Genomic DNA, 22,009 nt, shown 5'->3' on the forward strand with positions numbered 1-22,009 from the left:
TGTTTTTTTTTCTGCTATAATGCCCATAAAAATGGGTTTGATAAAAAGATAAGAGTTTATTCTATCAGCACTTCTTCTCTTTCTGTTGGAAAAATGCGAATATCACAGAATTACAGTGTATTTACCTTCATTCTGATTTAGTTTGTGTTTGTTCTGCTGTAAAACTCGTATGAACATGTACAATGTACATAGCAATCAAAGCTGAGCTCAAGTAGATTTCTGTGTTCGCTGACACCAGCCACCCCATTCAGGTGTCTGGTTTTGTGTAGAACAAAAGATTCTGTGAGCCCATAAGCGTACGCTCTATTCATACCTCGCACCTGATCAATATTTCCATTGTTCACTGGCACATGTAGCTGACCATGGAAAGGGGGATACATGTACCGCTTGACTGCCTTCACACAGATGGATTACCAATCTGTCTGTTCTCTGTCGATGGGCAAACAGGATCTCGTTTGAGGGCATTAAAGGCACTCCGAAAATTGCAGAAGGAACGGGTTGAAAGTTGATGCCCTATTTCAAATACGCACCAATTGATTAGGAATATAGCTTCATATGAGGCGTCTTACAAACCTCCTAACATCTTTCCACTGTTTTCATTTGCCCTAGAAATGGACACAATATGCAATAGCAAAAAAGAACAATTCAACTCAGTATGGCATAGAATCTGCCACAGCTTATGTCTGTATTAATGTTACCTTGACAACAGGCCCCCTGGGACCTGGCTCGACTTGGCTGGCTTCCTAGAGGAATTGTTCTGATTGGCATTGTACTTGTTTGTCCCGTAGACATTTCTAACCCTTGGCCCCGGTGTGCTAGAAGGGGGGAATAGAAATGAAAAAGGTGTTACCGTTGAATACTGTATACGCCGTACATTTAGTGAGTCCAAATTTTCGCGAATCGAGACTTCCCGACGATTTCGCGAGTGGTTCAAATCGTGATCATGGAGTCCTGTACTGAACGGAGAAATGTATACGCGTACATCACATTCATAAAAGGATCAGAGTCAATATTTTTTTTTTATTTTTTTTTCATACACACCATTACGCCCACACAACATACTGGTGCATTATTAGTCCTGCTGATTTCCCATTTTTGTTACCCACCAGTGATCACCCTCTATAATGTAAGATAGAGATCGCATTTTGCCATTAAATGTACAGGTATCTTATGAGTAGTATACTCACCCTCATGAATTTATATCATACAGTGCTTGTGCAATAAGAAATAATTTATTAGTTTGTGTATTTGTATTGTAAAGTATTCTTTGTTTTGTGTTTTCTGTAATAATTGATATGAGTAATTGGATTTGGGGAATTGACGTTAAGTTCAGTTAAAAATGAATGCAAACACTGTTATTTGAGTATCAAAGTGTTAATGGTTAATGAGGTTTTCTTTTTTTTTTTTTTTTAAAACAGATGATATGCAAAATATATTTATTCAATTTTTATACTGCATTGAATCAATCATAGGGAAATGTGGTGTATTTGTTATTGTTAAAATGTTTATATAATGTCTGTTGTTTGATGTAATTTATACGTTTTTCATGTGATGCATTACAATTTAGCCTTCGGGCTACTACTTTGCATGTTTGTTCCAATAAACCATTATCAATCAATCAATCAATCAATCAATTCTCGCATGTTTTTAATTTTGGGAATATCAGCTGACTTGTGAAATCTGCAAAAATAAAATCCCCGCGAAATATTTGGCATACATACAGTATAACTTTGAATACTCAAGGCATCATGACCAAAGCTTAATATGGATACATTTTCCCTTGAGTCTAATAACCACAAACAAATGTCAAATCTATCTGATGTAATCACGCAGAGTAAAGATGGGAAATAAGACGATAATAACTGTTTATGACTGATTCTGGTTAATTGTCTGCAGAGATTATGCACAGGTGATTGGTTTTTATAATTCAGATAACCTGCATCACATCATTTTCACTTGTCTTTAATCTTGAAAAATACATCTGTAACATCTAATCTTACTTTGTGCAACGCCAACAGTTGCAAAGAACTGATTTTGAGACGGGGAACCAAAAAACAACAACAACAACATTTCAGTAGTTGGGTGCTGGATCTGTTCATAAATAACTACTCCAACTGATTGTTTATTATTTCTTTGAAGGTAGAGTAAATAATTCTTTTCTTTTTTTTTTTAACAGCCTTTGTCACAGATAAGTAAAAAAAAAAAATGTTTCAATGGCAGAATCTTCAAAAGCCTCTAAACCCTTAGAGGACGAGTCCTGAGTATTCTCGGGCAAGTGTCTGTGGGAAATGCGTGTTGTAGCAAAATCAGCCTGTCCTCAATGGGTTAATTCCTGGATTCATCAGTATATTCTTTAAGTGGCTACACATGTTACAAGATAGGACATCAGAGCATGTCTTTCTGATTTTGTGCAGATGTGATCAATTCAACCACTTCCACTACTATGTATGTCCTTCTCCTTTGCAAGCTACAGTACACAGTGAAATTCAGAGGAGCCAACTGAATGTTGCCAATATGACTTTGTGCAGCAAATTTCCCTCAGGACTTAATGGGGTTAAACCAATCACACAAACAAACAAACACACACACACACACACACACACACACACACACACACACACACAAACAAAGGGTCACTGACCTCCTGACTCTCTTGCTGCGATGACGTCCAGCGGAGCAGCAGAGGAGGATCAAGATGAAGAGGGTGATGCCAATGATGACTCCGTAGATGATGACAGGAATTTCAAACCAGGACCTATCGGAAGCTAGGAAATAAATCCAGAAGAGAACTTCTATCAACACATAAATCTTTGCACAAATTACGTAGCATAAATGCATACAGTTGAACCTCTCGTATCCGGACAAGTCGGGACCGGGGCTCATCCGGATATTAAAAGGGATTTGGCCGGATACGGGAGACTCAATGCTTTATACATGTACATATACATACACATGTACTGATGTAGCTCATTGTAGTACCATATGTAGTAATGTGTATACTGCAACCTTTTCATTGTTACATTTCGGGATGTTTCGGGATGTTGAAATGTCTGAAGGTAAGCAATTTGGAAGGAAATTTGATGCAATGTATGTTAATCATATTGGAAGTAATATGTAATTCATGTGTGTTTGGGTAGGAGTTCTCAAGGAGTAGGGAATTCCCCTTTCTTCCCGTAATTATTTAAAAAAAAATCACGGCGAGATTGCGTCCGGATAATAGAGAGATCCGGATAAAGGGAGGCTGGATAATAGAGGTTCAACTGTATATCTTTGCACAAATCATGACATTTAAATGGTAGTGATAATAATGATAACGATATTCAGGTTTTGATAACACATAATGCCAATCATAATAATAGTCTCTATGGGCATAGATGAAAAAAAAAATTATACAAAGATTTCAATGTCCACTTATCACTATTTTTTAAACACAGATTTGAATCAAACAAAATGTGTAATACGTCTCATGTTAAGGGGGAGATTGTTCCATAATGATGGTGTCATTTTTCTAAAAGCCTTATCACCTAATGTCTTGGATTTCTCACATATTACATGTGCCAAGGAGGTTATGGTTTTGCTGGCATTGGTTTGTTTGTTTGTTTGTTTGTCTGTTTGCAAAATAGCTCAAAAAAATTGTGAAGGCATGTGGATGAAACTTACAGGAAAGTTGATAATGGCAAACAGAACAGATAATTAAATTTTGGTAATGATCCAGGAAGTTTATGAATTTTTGAATGATTTTTATATTTTTTTTTATCTTTTGGCAAATAGGGTCACTGAACTTGGCAGTTCAACCTGCGTGTATGTATATAAGGTTTGCAAACACGCACTAAAGCGCAAGCTCTGCCCGAGGCATCGTGCAGCCAGCAGGCAGCTGATGAGAGGGCTGATATTGCTTGATATTTAATGGATATTACTATAATTGTATACAATGTTTTGTTGCAGTTTGTGTGATTTAAAGTTCCTGAAAAATTCTGTACTCATAAAATTATTTGAATTTGATTTTAAATTTATTCAGATTTTCTTTTACATGTTTCAAGCCTTGCAGCAGAATTTTGTGCGGGAATGTGCGGAAGTCCCAACACCAATCGCTCTCATATTCGTGCACACTGGCTCTACTCTCTGTACAGGAATTCATCTCATCACTGTATGCAATGAACTATCAATTCATTGACTCGTTTCAAACAGTTTACACTGCTCTTACTGGAACAGAGGAGATATGGTGGGAAAAGAATTCTCTAGCAAGAAACCAGCTTGATCTGCAATGAAAATCAAAGCATTCTGTTGCGTTAGTGAGTGTGTGTGTGTGTGTGTGTGTGTGTGTGTGTGTGTGTTTCTTATAGCCTGGGAACCAACTTCTTTTAAAAACAGAACACACACACACACACACACACACACACACACACACACAAATATATATATATATATATATATATATATTTTCTTGAGATGGGAAGAAAAATAGGAGAGAAGACATCGCAGAAGTGAATTTTAGTAAAGAGAATGGAATTTCTGTCACTCACATGTCACGATGGGATCTGACCAAGGAGAGTCGGCGTAGCCGCCGTCAGTGTAGGCTCGAACCAGAACTCTGGAAGAGAAAGTTTCAACTCAATATCAGTCGCAGTGGACGGGTGTAATTAACTCACTGTTTTCATTTTGACCTGACCTCGCTTTCCTCTTGAATGAACACATTTCGCACGAAAACCGCTCGGAAAGTGTCGCAGCAAAACTGCCGTAACTTTACTATTTCTTCATATTTTTTGATAATTCAAACGGTTATGAAAAGTAAAAACCTCATTTTAACCTGCCATTATGTTAACTTTGTAAAATAACGATGAGAAAATATTCCAAAATGGAGCATAACTTCACTCACAAAACGGAAAATAATTGTCCCAAATCGTTGCTAAAATTTCACATTTTGACTTCGTGAACAACAAAAAACTTTCAGGTATGTTACTAAGTATGTATTTCTTTCTGGAACTCTAAAATGTCACATTCGAGAAGTCATGCGTCCGGATATGTCTGGAAATAATCGAAAAAGGTGCACTTTCTACCTTCGTTCCGAGCACGAAATTTCATAGTCATTCACATACGGGAAGACAGGGTACAGTCCCACGTACCCACATCTTTGTCGCTCTAACGTCACCTGTACTTCAGTGCCGTACGGCACGCGAATATTTTTTTCGTACATGGAAACGCTACAGGACATGAATTATTCATAAGTTGAGCTGAAAGAATGAAATGCGCATGCGCATGGACTTCAGGCAATGAACGCCACATGCACATGATGCTGCAGCGAGCTAGCTAGCTACTAGTACCTGTGTGTGTGTGTGTGTGTGTGTGTGTTGCGCACAATGGTTGCGCATGTATACGTTCGTGCGTAAACATGTCACTGCACTCACGAGGTTTGATATACACAAACAAAATTTGTCGTCCACTATCTTTGATAATTCACAAACCAAGACTTATCGTATATTCAAACAATCACTAAATTCTGATATTGAGAATTACTTGATTGAACTCCCGAAGAGAGATAGAATTATTCTTTGTAGGTTAAGATGTTCAAACCATCACTTACCAATTGTTTCTGGGAGACATACAGATACTCCCAGGAACATGATGATCTGTAGTCTTTGTGATATGAATACACTGAGTGACGAATTTCATTACCTATTTGAACGCCCTGTTTTCGACAACGATAGGCAATTATATCTTAAAAAATATTTTGTTACTAGACCCAATACATTGAAAATGGAACAAATATTTAAATCCTGCAATCCTATAATACCTTCTAATTTAGTTAAGTTTTGTCATAAATTAATGATTTTCTTCAAGAACTCATAGAAACTTATGGTAAACATTGAATTATTACTATGTTAATTTCCTGTCTGATTTGTCATTTTACATATCAATACATATCAATTTTCCGCATTGTACATGTATCATCATTTACTGGTGCCAACCAGGACCATCCCTGTTTTTGCATTGTTTTATTATTTTTTCTTGTACAGTTATGTTACAGATTTAGTTATTTGGTTATTTGGTTAATTGCCTAACATTATACGATTTTTCCCCCCAGTAAATTTACAATGGTGTATGTACCTTCATTGTACTTTTTCATATTGTTTTTCCTTTTTTTGTCGATATGTAATCTCAAATATATAATTTACATGGTTATCTCCTATACCCTGATTGGGTAACATGAGATAAATAAAATTGTCATTGTCATTGTCATTGTCATTGTCAGGTGCGTACGTACCCACGATCGAACAATATCTGCTGCTGCAGGAAACTGCACTGTCCCTTGCGATCCAACACAGGTCTCATTTTAATTGCACACACATAGCACTCTGTACATTGGATACAATCACGCTCACATATACTTCTAATTGACTAATTGGTTTGAAAACGTAGATGTTCGATCTACTGAAGTTCGATCTACTATTATTATTAGTTTACATGTGGATTGGTCATGATCTTATCGTTGTATTTCGAAAGTGCACCCGCGTTGCTCGAGTCACTGGCATCACTGAGAAGTCGATTGTGAATGCACATTCGCTTCATAGCCAAGTACGAAGTAGGCCTACTGCGATGTGGTAGCGGTTTATTTACGAATACGAGTACCCGATCGACAAAAAAAGGCGTGCGAAAGATTTCGGAAGAACTCTTATTTGGCCATTTATGCATGTACGAATAGTGGTAATGTGGCATCAATTCCAAGCATAGTTGTAGTTTAGGTTGTAGCTTGTAAAGTTGTTCATTTCACGCGAGCTGCGTATGTACCTGCTTCCAACAATCGACTGCACTTTCTTTGAACCCTGCATGCTCGCTCATGCTCGCCACGCCGGCTGCCCTGGCTGCGCTGACAATCACGATGCTGTCTGCTCCCCGCATATTTACCAGCGGGGTTACGTAGGGCGCTCATAAGAACTGCGAATTGTAGGTACTGTATGTAATGTACATGTACACAGTATCGCAGTATGCGAGTCCGTTCATTCGTGTACAAATTGGCCGAGCTATAGAACTGTGAAGTCCACGCGCTTGCGCACTTCAAAATTTCAGCTCAACTTATGAATAATTCATGTCCTGTAGCGTTTCCATGTACGAAAAAAATATTCGCGTACGGCACTGCTGTACTCTGATTGCAACTCGTACCGGGAATTCGTAGTTGTAATGTTACTTACTATAGTGCAGCAAAATCTGCGTTAAGTCCAAATAATCTAATGTCATGAATTTGCAACTGCATAAATGGTATCATAGCCGATATATATTCAAATTTTGCTACATTCTTTTTAATAGGCCAGTTTTGATAACGTAAGTGCTTGTCTTTGAGGTAGCGAGGTCCCCAGCACACTGCTACATTGTACTTATCGACACCCCGTGTCCCACTCTCATAGCATGCATGTGCAGTTTTTACGAGGCATCCGCAGCAGCCACCTCGCATTGCACAGTAACAGTGTACGCTGCATTGCATCGACCAATCAGCTCGCTGGATCGAAGCAGCATGGGAAAGTCCATTCATTGTGCAAGCGCAAATCAGTTTTTCTTAGAATATGACGTCATTATTCTGGTTTGCTGCTCCAAGATTTCTGACAAGATACCTCATTTATTTTCACTTGTAATTTCAAAAATAGGTCTTCGGCAAAGCGAACAGGGCTACATTAACGTCTGCACATGTTTTATGAATATGTATGTCAAGTTTCATGAATATTAAGTGGTGCATCCAGATGTGTCTGGAAATAATTGGACGGTAGTTTTCCGAGACAGAGAAACATGAAATATTGAATAACTTAAAAAGTTCTTAATCGTTTCTCGTGATTTTTCGTATGTAGATAGAAATCATGATTTTGCATTGATACTGAAAGTTTGAGCGATTTTGGTCAATGTATACTGGAGATATGAGAAGGTGAAATTTTGGTGAAAATGAGAACGCCCGATTCGCACTCCCTCGGTGACAGTTGAAAATTCAAAACGTTTCGTGGGTTTCGGGGGAGTTAATTATAGTCGTCCGCTGCGACTGATATCACAGCCATGCCTCCAAGAATACGGCCATGCACACAAGAATACGGCCATGCACACGTGCAAAAAGATTCTTCACAATTTCTGTCACTAAAACACAAACCATCATCAAATGCAAAATAGAAGGTCGACTGATGATCATATATATATATCTTGCTCTAAGATTACATGTATATACCACCAGGCCGCTGAATGTGGTTTATAGAGCTTGGGTGTGGTGACACGCCCTGGTTACACCCCAACCACACCCTGATCATGTCCCGACCACATCCTGACCCATATAAGGGAAATTAGCCCCAGAGGACAATTACCCCCCTCCCCCGACTAAATACTGGTTAGTGGTAATGTTAGAGTAAAGATTAGGGTTAGGGTTAGGTTTAGGGTTAGGATTAGGTTCAGGGTTAGGATTAGGGTTAGGGTCTGGGGTAATTGTCCAGGGGGCAATTGCCCTAGACCCATCCTGACCACTCCTTGGCCAAGCCCACTCACCTATATGCAGTCAGCGGTTCCAAAGGACCATTACAGATGGACTCCTCATCTGGACAAGGGGACTCGGTACCGATGGTGAAACGGGTCCGCGTGCCAGCGATTTGCCGCTTGCGCCGTCCCGTAATTGGCGCCGGGGCAAACACGTTGGAGGTCACGTATGGAAGTCGTTGGGGAAGGAGAACCACAATTTGGTATCGCAGTGGAGGATCGTCAATGGTACGGTCCAAGACTGAATAAAAAAAGGAGAAAAAGAAGCGAGTAAAATAGGAGGAAGATATGATGTAACTGGAATCAGAATTGCTGAAAGTAATAAGGCATTGCTAAAACAATTGCTCTCTATATCTTTTTTTTTTTATTGTGCCCAACATGAAAACTGGTACACATTACCCACACCAATACTAAATAACATGACATCAAGACGAAATACAAACATTGAAGTTTATTGTAGTGAATAAAGATAACTGGAATGAACAGTAGTGATTGGCAACATCAATGGAGTAAATTAAGGCATGAATATTTCTAACCAAGACTCTCTACTTGTAGAATGTAAATCACTGAACACACACCTCCATCCTCAACCACAAAGACCTGGAATCCAGTGATGTCACCGTTCACATCAGAGAAGAGGTTTTCATCGATGACGACCGAGATGGTTGACGACGTGATGGCTGGGCTGTTGTTATCATCGATATCATTACCAGAAGGTTCAGGGTCTATGAAAAGAAGGAAAGCGAGTGCACAAATTCAAGTAAATACTGTTCTTTGACAGGGAACACAAAAATGAGGTTCTATGGAGTTCTATTAAAGACACTACAGGTGTTTCTTGTTTGAATACATGTATAATCACAGTTATGATGTACACGATGAATACATATGTGACCCGCTACAACAAAAGGATCCAAAAGTCGGGGGAGGGTGGTATTCTGAAAACGACATGGCATTATTCTCTCTCTCTTTCACTTTAATTGCATATACGTATAACAGGACTTATAAAAGTACTTGGTTGCGGAGATATTACTTATTCTATTACGTAATACTCGTATAAGTCTTCAGAGGTTAGCATTTCCCAGGTGTTTCAGGCAGTGAAGTCACATAATGAAATTCAAAGTAGGTAGAAATTCCAGGCAGTCCCAGTTGGCTATAAATACCCGTGTCAGTGAGCAGTAAGCATCTTTTTCAAGTGTGACGGCAGTGAATTATACCAGGGAAGTGAGACACCTCCCTGATTATACATCTCAAACTCCAATGTCTAGTGATCAGGAAGACGACGCTACCTCTCAGCCCCCATCCCCGCGGGGAGATCAGGGCATGGAAGGCCGCCTTGAAGCTCAACTAGAGAGACCGAGATACTCTCCCGCTTCACGGATAGGGCGGCGGCACACCGTGGTAATGACAAACGGCATGTGAGCCATGCCAGCTGGTGCAGGAGAGCTTTTCCTCCCGGCGATTAGTCCGGACATGCGAGCCATGTCCGCGGGGACAGGGGCGCTGCCCCGCCCATCGAAGACTTCAGCGAGCTAGCCATCCCCATCGGCAGCTCAACAGACGACGATATTCTCATGTCAGCCTCCTTCCTGGCAAAACTGATTGCGTTGCCCTGTATGGGTGGCCTTGACTCTGCCCTTGTGGTTATGGTCATTTTGACAACCGAATTGATCCGGATGCCATGCCCTTACAGCCAAACTCTTTCAAAGCCTGGTACCAAATTTGATTTTAACTTAAATTCTGATCTCATTTGGGCCAAATTTAAAAATTGGCTGATTTGCTAATGAAGGCAGTCACACTGCCCATATCAGAAGGTAAGTGCTCTATAAAATCGCGAAGCAAATGCTCAATTGCCATCGAATGCCCAAGCAGTTCTCACACCAAAAATTGAGAGCAAAATTTGGGCGATCCTCCTTCACGAGGGCCTTGGGTCTTGTGAGCTCCCAACTTTTACAACAAAATGTCGTGAAGGGACTTCTACCACATAGACAAATCCTTTCTGAAATTCACAGATCATGCACGGATAATCATCCATGCAATTGACACAACGAGAATTTTAACAACTCATGTCACCATCGATGGCCTGACACTCCCGGGCTTTGCTTATCGTATGATCTGAGCATGCACCATCGAGGTATCTTGAAACCCCTTCTCAACCCATCTCAACAACACTTGCGCAGCAAGTCGATTCCACTTGGTAGAAAGTTGTTCAGAAAGACATCTGAGAAAAATTGACAAGTGTCACATAAGCATACATCGTGTGTCATGAATGTCTCTACGCAAGCCAGCAAAAAAAAAAAAAAAAAAGGATGAGAACTGTCCAAAACCGTTCAGTGCTGGAAATCTCAAGCTTTCCAAAGATGACTGGTCAAAATAATTCCCGAGCCTTGGATATTGGCCACAATATTTGGCTATGAAGCCAATAATTTCATTTCAACCCCATACCAATAAATTTTTCCTCTACAAAGTGTACATTCTACCGAGGAGGAAAAGGCAACCCATGAAGAATTGTCTCCGAACATTCTTGCAAAGCAAGCTATTAGAGAGATTCCTCACATGGAGTATCAACTCTATTCTACCGCTACCAAAGACTGGCGGTCTAAGTCCAATCATAAATTTGAAAAACTTAAACAAATTTGTAAGATACGAACACTTCAGAGTGGAACAGCTTCGCTTGATTACGGCCTTAATTTTGCCCCTCCAAAGGGTGCATATTATCCGTATCCGTTCACCTTGTTCATCAAGCATAGTCTTTCGAATGGAAATACTAAGTAGTATTTTCACTGCATTCCTTCAGTGCCTTCCATCTGGCCTTAATTCGACCCCACAGTTTCCTTAAAGTTATGAAACCTGTCTTTGCCTCGGTGAGTAGAGGCATTAGAACAATCACCTATTTCGATGATATCCATATTCTTTCTCACACCAGAGAAGAGTGTCTTGACAAAGCCAATGATCAACTTGCCACCCTTAAAGAGTTTCAGTAAGGATTTCGACAAATCCAGTTTCAACCCAAAGCACGTCGAGACCTTTCTTAGTTCTCATATTAATTCCCAGCAAATGATTTTCAGTTTTTTCCTCAGAACAAGATTGACAAGGTTACTGCCCTTGGAAATTCAATCTTGTATGGCAACGAAACCAAAATTTCGGGATTTTAATGCCTTCCACAAAGAAATTTACATTCTCGTCACTTGGAACTAGAAAAAATAAATCAACTTATGCTCTGCGTAAAGCAGAAGATGACATCGACACGAAGTTTGGTGTCGTTATCTAGTCATGCGATACAAAACATTCTTTGGCGGTGGCTGTCTTGCAAGACAAAGAATTATTTTCCACCTTCATTAGCATGATAATTTCAAGCGATGCTTGCATCTCAGTATGGAGAGTAATTAATTCTGAACAATGACAATTCCTTTGCTCAGAGAGTCTGGAGTGCCAAACAGAATTCCCCGCATAGCAATGTGTGTGAACCTCTTGCAATTCACAACGGTCTTGAAGCCCTGTGTGGCTCGTGTACAAAAAAATGTGCTTATTCATAATTCGGTCAGACATTTCTACAGCTAGTAGCATACCTGACCCGAACGTATTCACGGCCAACATTGGAATTGGTGTCTAGCAATTGGATATCAGCTTCACATTCAACAGATGTAGATAATTCTGAAGTTTTCTGCTTGTCTCGTAGAGACATGAACAACTAATTACTATTTTACATGTTTTTCACCACACAATCCACAAACTCTACATATGGATTAGCAACACTCCTCATGTCAAATGGAAGCCAAGTTTTATTGCCCTGAATTTTGATGCCTTTTTCCTTACTCTAGAATATTTTCAGTCCTCCACAAGCTTCAACTGAACAAGGTGACCTGAGCAATCCTCACTGCCCCAATGGTGGCTGCAGCCATGGGTCTCATTATCGCTCAAAATGCGAATAGCCCCACCTCTATTACTCCAAGAGAAAATTCTTGCCCCACACCCTCACCCACCGACGAGCCTCCAGCTCACACTAGCTGCCTGCATGGGTGCTCTCTGCTAGCGATGACAAGTGGCAGACACATCGCAGCATATTGCAAAGCTCCTTTCATCATCATGGCGAGACAATACCAATAAACAAAACAAATGAGGGTGCTTGAAGACAGTAGCAATGTCTGTATTCTGAACAATCTTGTGATCCTTTTTAACCCGTCTACAGAACACGTTGTCAACATCTAAGCCCATAGCATAGCTTTTCAACAAAGCCCATTCCACGATTTTTTTTACTCATAGACCTGCTCGGTCTTCCATACTACCTGAAACCGAGAGCTATGACATAGGCAAACAGCCCCTATAGTCAGACTTACGAAGGGCGTATTGAACTCCGATCCTCGCAGCCTAAATACAACAACACTTGGGATGTCTCAATTGTTTTGAATCACTTTTTATCGTTTCAAGATACCTATGAACTATAGATTCCTTCAGTGCCTTGAGCCAAAAACAATTTTCCTAGCTCGTTTCAGCAAAACGTACACAAATGCTGAGACATCTAGTTCTTATGACATTACCGGAAGATGATGCCACGTTTGCACATTAGAGATATGGAAGGTGTATCTCTAACCAGGTAATTAAAGTGCCTTCTTTGACCTCCAACCCTAAACTCTGTGTTCCGATCAACTCTTCATGAGTATATTAAATGCACAGAAAATCTCCAACGAGCAAGTTCAGAAAGCAAACTCATAATTTCTCCGAAACATCCCAACAAATCGGTGACGACAAGCATCTTGGAGCGGAGGCTGAAAGCCAGTCCCTCGCAGCTGCTTGTATAAACACTTAAAATATAACTAATATACTGTCAATAGCTGTACGTATACATCCCTGTACACTGTACTGACTGCTGCATACAATTAGGTATGAATGTATTGTTGCTATGGGAACATGTACCGAGTTTGTTCTGTCTTCGAGATCAGTATGAAAGGGTACCACAGGACGTACCTCGTGTTCATGTACATTTTGTACATAAGGATTTGGGAGCACAGTCATCCCGCGTTCATCCCAGACTCTGGTCTGGTAAGACATCCACGGATGCTAATATGAAAGTTGTATCACATTCTCAGCTCATAGCTACAGAAGCGCCGCAACTTCTAAACTTTTGCGCATGAAGTTTAAAGGTCATAATGAAATCTTGTCCACAACTGACTGGACGAACGCTGGTACATTTTGAACCTTCTACCTTCTAACAATTGATTCCACATTAGTTCAACAATTCTCAGTTCTGCTGAGTTAAAAAGATACATGTAAATTGTGATAGTATGTGTATACCTGTATATTAGTATCTCAGTTAAGAACAATGTCACAATACGAGTCAGATAAGACACAAGACCATAAATCACGTTACGTTGTGCATTGGAAAATGGCGACACATTATCCGGCCACTCGTTTAGGAGATTCGGTCCACCAAACTGATGAATTTAAACTCTAATATCAACCCAAAATGCAATGGACTTGCCTCTAATTATTGCTGCAATATTACTATGCCGAGTATGAACTGGTTAATGTCTAATTCTTCCTTCAAAATGTACACGAATATTAAGGAACATGATTAGGACTATGTCTTGATTGGAAAATCGGTACAAGAGGTCCATTGTATTTGATCAATTTGTCTGTGCGCTATCATGCTCAATCCTGCTCCAGTTAAAGCACGCAAGGTATCAAAATGATATCATACTCAAAACCTATGCCTTGCACCTTATACTAGTAGGTTCTCAAGCAGACTTTGCTCGAGTTCTTCTCTTGTTTGCGACAATGTGTGTCACCATCGATAGACATTCTCTATGCACGAGGAGTCATGACCAAAGTTTCAACTTTGTTGTGAAAACTGTCCATCATCCCTCTTGTCCTCTTGCCCTCACTCATGCCACTAGGCTGACTTCTGTACGGAACTTTGAACATGCTAACCTCTGAAGACTTATACGAGTATTACGTAATAGAATTCCTAAATTATACAAGTAATAAGAAGTATAACTAGAATTCTATTAGTAATAATGAAGTATAAGTCGAAGAGGTTCCCACCCAGCATCTCATTTGATCGATACTCTTCAGTTCTGAACCCTCCCTTTACATCACTGTACAGAAGTCAAAACTGGTGGGCCCTTAGACCCCGTTTACAGTGCGGGGCCGGGCTCGGCAGCGGCTCGGCCGCGGCCGAGCCCGGCCTCAATTGCGCGGCCGAGCCTCGCAATTTTGTCCGTTTACACTGCTGGGCTCGGCCGTGCTTTCGATTCAAACCTTTCATTATTTGGTCGTAGTGGCGCTCTGCTTGTAAACTAACGCAATTTGGTATTGTCTGGTTTTCAGACCCTTTGCCAACTGAATTCCGTGGCGACAAAGTCGCCGTTCGGGCAAAGGCCTTTGCCGAAGGAAAAAATCCTTTGCAGGACAAAACCACCTTAAACTATACTAGTTTTCGACGTTGAGGGGGTTAATATCCTGAACAGCGAAAGATACAGGCAGAGGGTTTGGAGGCCAGACTAAAACTGGCCGCGCAATTGGCCGCGCATTTGGCCCAGTTTGCGTTTACACCAAGAAAAGGCCGGGCTCGGCCGCGGCTCGGCCGCGGCCGAGACCACCTCCAGAGCGAGGCCAAATGCGAGGCCAATTTTGGCCTCGCATTTGGCCTTTTGCTCGTTTACACTGAAGCGGGGCTGGACTCGGCTGCGGCCGAGCTGCGGCCGAGCCTCGCACTGTAAACGGGGTCTTATACTGTATGCTGATGTTCTGCTTAATTGCTTGACTTGAGATGTCCATACGTATAAGAATGCTCCGTGCCTTTGGAACAGCAATGATTGTGCTTTATTTATTGCTTGTCTGTATGATGAGAAGGACCAGTGAGCTAATTGTCTGCATTGCACCCAATACTGCATGGTGTTGCTGGTCTGTCTATTTAAAGCCGTATTCTCTTTGAAAAGATGCTTACTGCTCACTGACACAGGTATTTATAGCCAACTGGGACTGCCTGGAATTTCTACCTACTTTGAATTTCATTATGTGACTTCACTGCCTTAAACACCTGGGAAATGCTAACCTCTTCGACTTATACTTCATTATTACTAGTAGAATTCTAATTATACTTCTTATTACTTGTATAATTTAGGAATTTTATGAGATTACAACGTGTATGTCAAGTGGTCTAGGAAATCAGCATTTTGAGAAAACCGGCTTTGAAGTTTTCTTTTCGACGCAATCGTGATCAAAGGGAGGCGAGACAGTTTTCACCTCTTGACAGTAGAAGGTACACTCCTAGCAACCTCCGCGATGTTCATTCAAGCTTAGCTCCAGTGATATACGCACGACGAATCAGTAATCAGGATGCCACGCACTGACCAATAAGATCACTTCCTCGTTACTAGGGGCAGAGTCTATCCGTGGCGCTAAATCCAAATCTTCGGACACATTTCTGCTTCGCATAAACTCGGAAAAATCATGGCCCAGAAAAACACTAATTTCTTGCCTTTCCTTTGATCATTATTTTAGCTTCGAAATTTCAGCATATGATAGAGGAAACGTTAGACTACACTAGAAATGTCGCTATGGCGACTGGTACGCCTCCGCCATAATGCATGATTCTCCTAATAGGTCTAAATAGTACATGTGGACAATGTGTGATTACATTTTCACAAAATTGGCAAAATGTTAAAATGACAAGTTTGTCACAAATGTGATGAATGCTCACCTTCCTTGACCTACATGTAGGTTTAATTGGATAAATAGGAGAGCATGTATTTGGGATTTACAGACTTTAACTTGACTTTGACCCATTCATACGTTTATGCATTGAGAAATTTTCAAGGTATGGAGAAAAAGCGCAATTTCTGTATTAAATGTGACCCGCTACAACAAAAAGGTCCTAAAGTCGCGCACGGTCGAAGCCGTGAAAATCGAGTTTGAAGTCAGAGCATTAAAATTGGTCAAAACTTACGATTTTCTGATTTTGATACATTATTGGAGTCTAACATGTCTTCTATCATCTGTCGAAATTTTGAAGCAAAATGATCAAAGGAAAGATAAAAAAATAGTGTTTTTCTGAGCCATGTTTTTTGGCGTTTCAACGAAGCAGAAACTGGTTCAAAAATTTGGATTGAGCGCCACAGATAGGTTCCGCCCCTAACAACGACCAGAGTGAGCTCATTGGTCAGTTTGCTGCTTGCTGCTAACCGAAGCGTGAAGCTCGCACACTGCCCAGTTGACTGGTGCGTGCGGGCGGGGTGCGCTATGATCAGCCGCTTCTCACATCCTGGTCACTGATTGGTTGGTGAGGAGACCGCCGATGCTGATGTGCTTGAATGAACTCTTCGGGGGTTGCTAGAGCTTACCTTCTATTGTCCAGAGGTGAAAACTGACTTGCGTGTCCCTTGATCGCGATTGTGTCGAAAGGAAGACTTTTAGGGCGCTTTTCTCGAAACTGATTTTCCAGACGTCTCGACATGCTCTCTTTTAAACGTCGATATCTCCGCAGCCGATTATTTTTTTTATAAAATGTCTTATATATCAATTTAAAGCAGAAAGATTAGGGGATTATACATGTATCATGCAATTTTCAAATAATCGACCTCGCCCGACTTTAGGATCATTTTGTTGTAGCGGGTCACAAATAGTAATTTGTTACCATTTTCATCTGGCCTTTGACCCTAAAATTCATAAGCTAATCACTGTCATTTTCATTTTTATGCCTCCGCAATGAAGTGGCCGGAGGCATTATGTTTTCGGGTCGTCCGTCCGTCCGTCCCGTTTTGTTTTTGTCGATATCTCAAGAACCTTGTGATGGTTTTACATCAAACTTGGTATGAGGGTATATCCTTGGGGGATAATACTTTGTGTGGATTTTAGGGTCACAGTGTCAAAGGTCAAAGGTCACAGGTTATTTTGTGAAAAAAAAAATTTAAATTTCATGTTTTTCTCCATATCTCGCAAATGGTTCGAGGTATCTTCATGGAACTTAGTATATATGCTTGTACCGATGGGCAGTGATTATCTAGGGAAGTTGGGGTCATGGGTCAAAGGTCAAGGTCAACTCCTCAAAATATCACTACTTTCCTTAAAATGCAATATGCCTGAAGGTTTTTTTTTTTTTTTTTTTTTTTAGACTTGATGTATGGCATGTATTACCCAATATATATTTTTGGGGAAGTTTCTTGCCAAAAGGTCAAAGGTCAAAAGGCCAAGTGAAAGTGCTAAATTGCACTTTTTCCTCCATATCTCGAAAGTAACTCAAGGTATCATCATGAAACTTACATATTTATGCATGTTCTACCTAACAGTGATTCTCTGTGGAACTGTGAGGTCAAAGGTCAAAGACCAGGTTTAGATAATGCTATGTTCCCCTTTGATACTGAAATTATACTTTTTCTCAATACCTTGAAAATTACTCAATGCATAAACTTATAAAAGGGTCAAAAGTCAAGTAAAAATCATCAGTTCCCCAAATACCTGCACTCTGACATTTTAATCATTCATCCAATTGAACCTAGTTCTAGAAAGTGAACATTCAGCACATTTGTGTCAAACCTGTCATTCTAATATTTTGCCAGTTGTGTGAAACTGTCATCACACATTGTCAAGACATTGTACTATAGACCTACATCTGTATCAGGAGAACCATGCATTATGGCGGAGGCATATCAGTAGCCGTAGCGATATATCTACTTTTCCATTCATTTATTTTTCATTTCCAACAAAAACATATAAATATATTACACAAATTGAATACAGTACATAAATTTCATTATACAAAGTAAAGGATAAGTTTACAGAAAACTTGTAAGTATACGAAAATGTTGGAAATGGGGAGGAATGCTAAAAAGTAGAAGCAGGCAGAAGATGCATAAATATGCAGTATGTTTCAAGATAACTTGAGCCACTTCCTAGATATGGAGGAAAAACTTAGTTCAGCACTTTCACTTGATCTTTGACCTTTTGACCTTTGAGGCAAAAACAAAAGAAAAACTAGATATATCGCTACGGCGACTGATATGCCTCCGCCATAATGCATGGTTCTCCTAATAGGTCTATAGTACAATGTCTTGACAATGTGTGATGACAGTTTCACACAATTGGCAAAATATTAAAATGACAGGTTTGCCACAAATGTGCTGAATGTTCACTTTCCTAGAACTAGGTTCAATTGGATGAATGATTAAAATGTCAGAGTGCAGGTATTTGGGGAACTGATGATTTTTACTTGACTTTTGACCCTTTTATAAGTTTATGCATTGAGTAATTTTCAAGGTATTGAAAAAAAGTATAATTTCAGTATTAAATGGGAAAATAGCATTATCTAAACCTGGCCTTTGACCTTTGACCTCACAGTTCCAAAGAGAATCACTGTTAGGTAGAACATGCATAAATATGTAAGTTTCAGGATGATATCTGGAGTTACTTTTGAGATATGGAGGAAAAAGTGCAATTCAGCACTTTCACTTGACCTTTTGACCTTTGACCTTTTGGCAAGAAACTTCCCACAGAATATATATTGGGTAATACATGCATACATTAAGTTAAAAAAAAAAAAACCAAAAACCTTCAGGCATTGCATAAATATAAGGAAAGTAGTGATATTTTAAGGAGTTGACCTTGACCTTTGACCCCCTGACCTTTGAACCATGACCCCCAACTTCCCTAGATAATCACTGCCCATTGGAACAAGCATATATACTAAGTTCTATGAAGATACCGAGAACCATTTGCGAGATATGGAGAAAAACATGAATTTTCAATTTTTTTTTTCACAAAATAACCTGTGACCTTTGACCTTTGACCCCGTGACCCTAATATCCAAACAAAGTATTATCCCCCAGGATATACCCTCATACCAAGTTTGATGTAAAACCACCACACGGTTCTTGAAATATCGACAAAAACAAAACGGGACGGACGGACATACGGACGTACGGACGACCCGAAAACATAATGCCTCCGGCCACTTCGTTGGCGGAGGCATAAAAAACTTCCCAGAGAATCTCTATTAGGTTAAACATGCATACACCTAGTGCAAAAAAAAAAAAAATAATAATAATCCTGCTGGCATTGCATAAACATGAGGGAAATATTCAGTAAAATTTTGAAGTGTTGCCCTTGACCTTTGACCCCTGACCTTTGACCCCATGAACCATAAATTCTCTAGATAATCACTGCCAGTCAGTACATGTATGTCCCATGAAGAGACCTTGAACAATTTCCAAGGTACAGAGAAAAAGGGTGAAGTTTTAATATTTTTACTTGACCTTTTGACCTTTGACCTTTGACCTCATGACTCAAACTTTCACCAGAGAATCTTAATTGAGTAATACATGTATGCACTAAGTTTCAAGAAAATATCTTCAGGCATTGCATAGATATGATGGAAATAGTAAAATCTTATGTATTTGACCTTGACCTTTTGACCTTGAGCATGTGCACCCAAAAGTTGCTAGGCACAACTTCACTCCCTAATACACATACATGCCAAGTTTCATTAGGATACCTCAAAAGGTTTTGATAGTTACCTTGCCCACAAAATTCATTACGGACTGACGGACAGACAACCCGAAAACATAATGTCTCCGGCGGAGACATAAAAATTATGCCAAAAACAGAAATTCAATGCTTTTGACCAATTTTGATGATCTGACTTCAAACTCCATTTTTTTTTTTCACCTCAGCCATCAGCGACTTTCGGATCCTTTTGAAGTGGTGCGTCACATATTACTGAATTCAGCTTTCCATCTAGGTATGATTTCATCAAACAAACTTACCTCCTGCAATAAGGTCGATCCTCTCGGATGTAGGTTCGCTGGAGCCTGCTTCATTGTTGGCTACGACCTATTAGAGAGAAGAATCGGGCACAAAGATTAGGTACCAGGTTTAGTCTGAAGTTCAATCTTCTTGCATCAGACAAAAGGGGGGTAAGAGGAAGATCTTGCATGACTCTTTGATAACATTTTCCTACTTCAAAATATTCAAGTCTTTTTAGGCTCCATCTAAGGTGAAAAATATCACATAGGGTATACCATGTAACTGTCTGTCACAGAAGAAACAGATATGCACACAGTAAATGATGAAGCATTGTTAACCAATCACGTTCGAAGGTATGTGTAAGTTTAGCGCAGCCACTTTTCCTCCTGTCCTTGCTTAATTGAAAACTCTGAAATACACTTTGTATTGTTTATTGGCGAAGATCTACAGCTGTAGATGGAAATGTTTATATTCGTCTACAAATAATTTCCACAAAATTACCTAATGGTACCGTCACAGGCATATCAATAGAGACTGGCACACTTATACTTTGTGCAATCAACACAAACACATACATACAACATGCCATGCTGTAATAGATAAGATTTGAATTCACTTCCAAACAATACATCATCAAGACTTTTAATACCTGAAGTATGCAAAAATGTGACCAGCCGTGACTCATAGTACTGTATATGGGGGGGGGGGGGGGGGGTGGTGCTCTATACAGTCTCAAAAGCTGGCAGTTTGGTACATGCACATTTTCTATAATTGATTATTTCAAGTTAAAGGCTAGTGGAAGTTGGCACGGGAGAGATTACAGGCTTGTCAAAGTTTTGCAAGTCATTTTCGAAAATAAATGTATTCACCTCAAAAACATACGTAGCTCCGGGGTTGAGATTGGCGATGGGCTCTTCGAACTCGACATCATTTGGACCAGCAGGTACCACTTGTGTTCCACTGTATGTTTCATTCTGGTTGGTGGGGAAAGGGAGAATGAGGCTACTGACGGCAGTGCAGATGCAGAGTTTGCCCTTGCTAAATCAAATATGGCAATTATACAAATATCTCACAGACATGCAGCATTACTAGTGCTGCTGGTGCTGCTATTGCTTCTTCTTCTACTGCTGCTACTCCTACTACAAGTTGTACTTCTACTATTTCTGCTGCTACTACTACTATTACTTCTACTATTTCTACTACTACTATCACTACTACTGCAGCTACTGCTATAGAAGTAGTAGTAGCAGCAGCAGCAACAGCAGCAGCAGCAACAGTAGTAGTAGTAGTAGTAGTAGTAGTTAGTAGAAGTAGTAGTAGTAGTAGTAGCAGTACAGACGTAACTACTCTTTAATACTGCTTCTACAACTAGAACTACTGATGTTAAAACTCTAACATACAGTGTAGTTGGAGGTCACATCAGTGTTTACCCACTGGTACAATGTACAGTTAAACTCGCCTAAGTCGACGTCGCATATGTCGAATACTCGCCTAAGTCGATGAAATTCCAAAAACACTTTCACGGAAAAACCATTGAATTCACTGTGCCTAAGTCGAATAAGATTTTATTGTGTAATAAATCACTGTCATTTATTATTCATTATTCATTACTCGTCATTATTTTGTTCGTCAGATGAGTTTGAGGTGACAAAAAAAATGATCTAAGATCACAATTCAAAGCGATCGCATGGGATCGTTGAACTCTCTTCGTGTTTGGAGGTCCGCTGGTACAGCCCTGTCAGCTGTCGCGCTACATACGTACAGCGTTCGTACA

The 22,009-nt window shown here is 40.0% G+C and overlaps 1 protein-coding gene across 1 annotated transcript in view; it reads right to left on the bottom strand.

Moving 5' to 3' along the window:
- The window catches only part of LOC140245153 (uncharacterized), a 110,979-nt gene that overhangs the window by 8,939 nt on the left and 80,031 nt on the right, over positions 1–22,009 (bottom strand). The window contains exons 54-60 of the mRNA XM_072324752.1: positions 21,105–21,209; positions 20,256–20,322; positions 9,072–9,224; positions 8,512–8,740; positions 4,524–4,591; positions 2,642–2,765; positions 699–815 (exon numbers count right to left, since the gene is read on the bottom strand). Coding sequence (XP_072180853.1) covers positions 699–815; positions 2,642–2,765; positions 4,524–4,591; positions 8,512–8,740; positions 9,072–9,224; positions 20,256–20,322; positions 21,105–21,209 — 863 coding nt within the window. The remainder of the gene's footprint in view (positions 1–698; positions 816–2,641; positions 2,766–4,523; positions 4,592–8,511; positions 8,741–9,071; positions 9,225–20,255; positions 20,323–21,104; positions 21,210–22,009) is intronic.

The sequence above is a fragment of the Diadema setosum genome, chromosome 22 (assembly GCF_964275005.1).
Source record: "Diadema setosum chromosome 22, eeDiaSeto1, whole genome shotgun sequence".
Taxonomy (NCBI): Eukaryota; Metazoa; Echinodermata; class Echinoidea; order Diadematoida; family Diadematidae; genus Diadema; species Diadema setosum.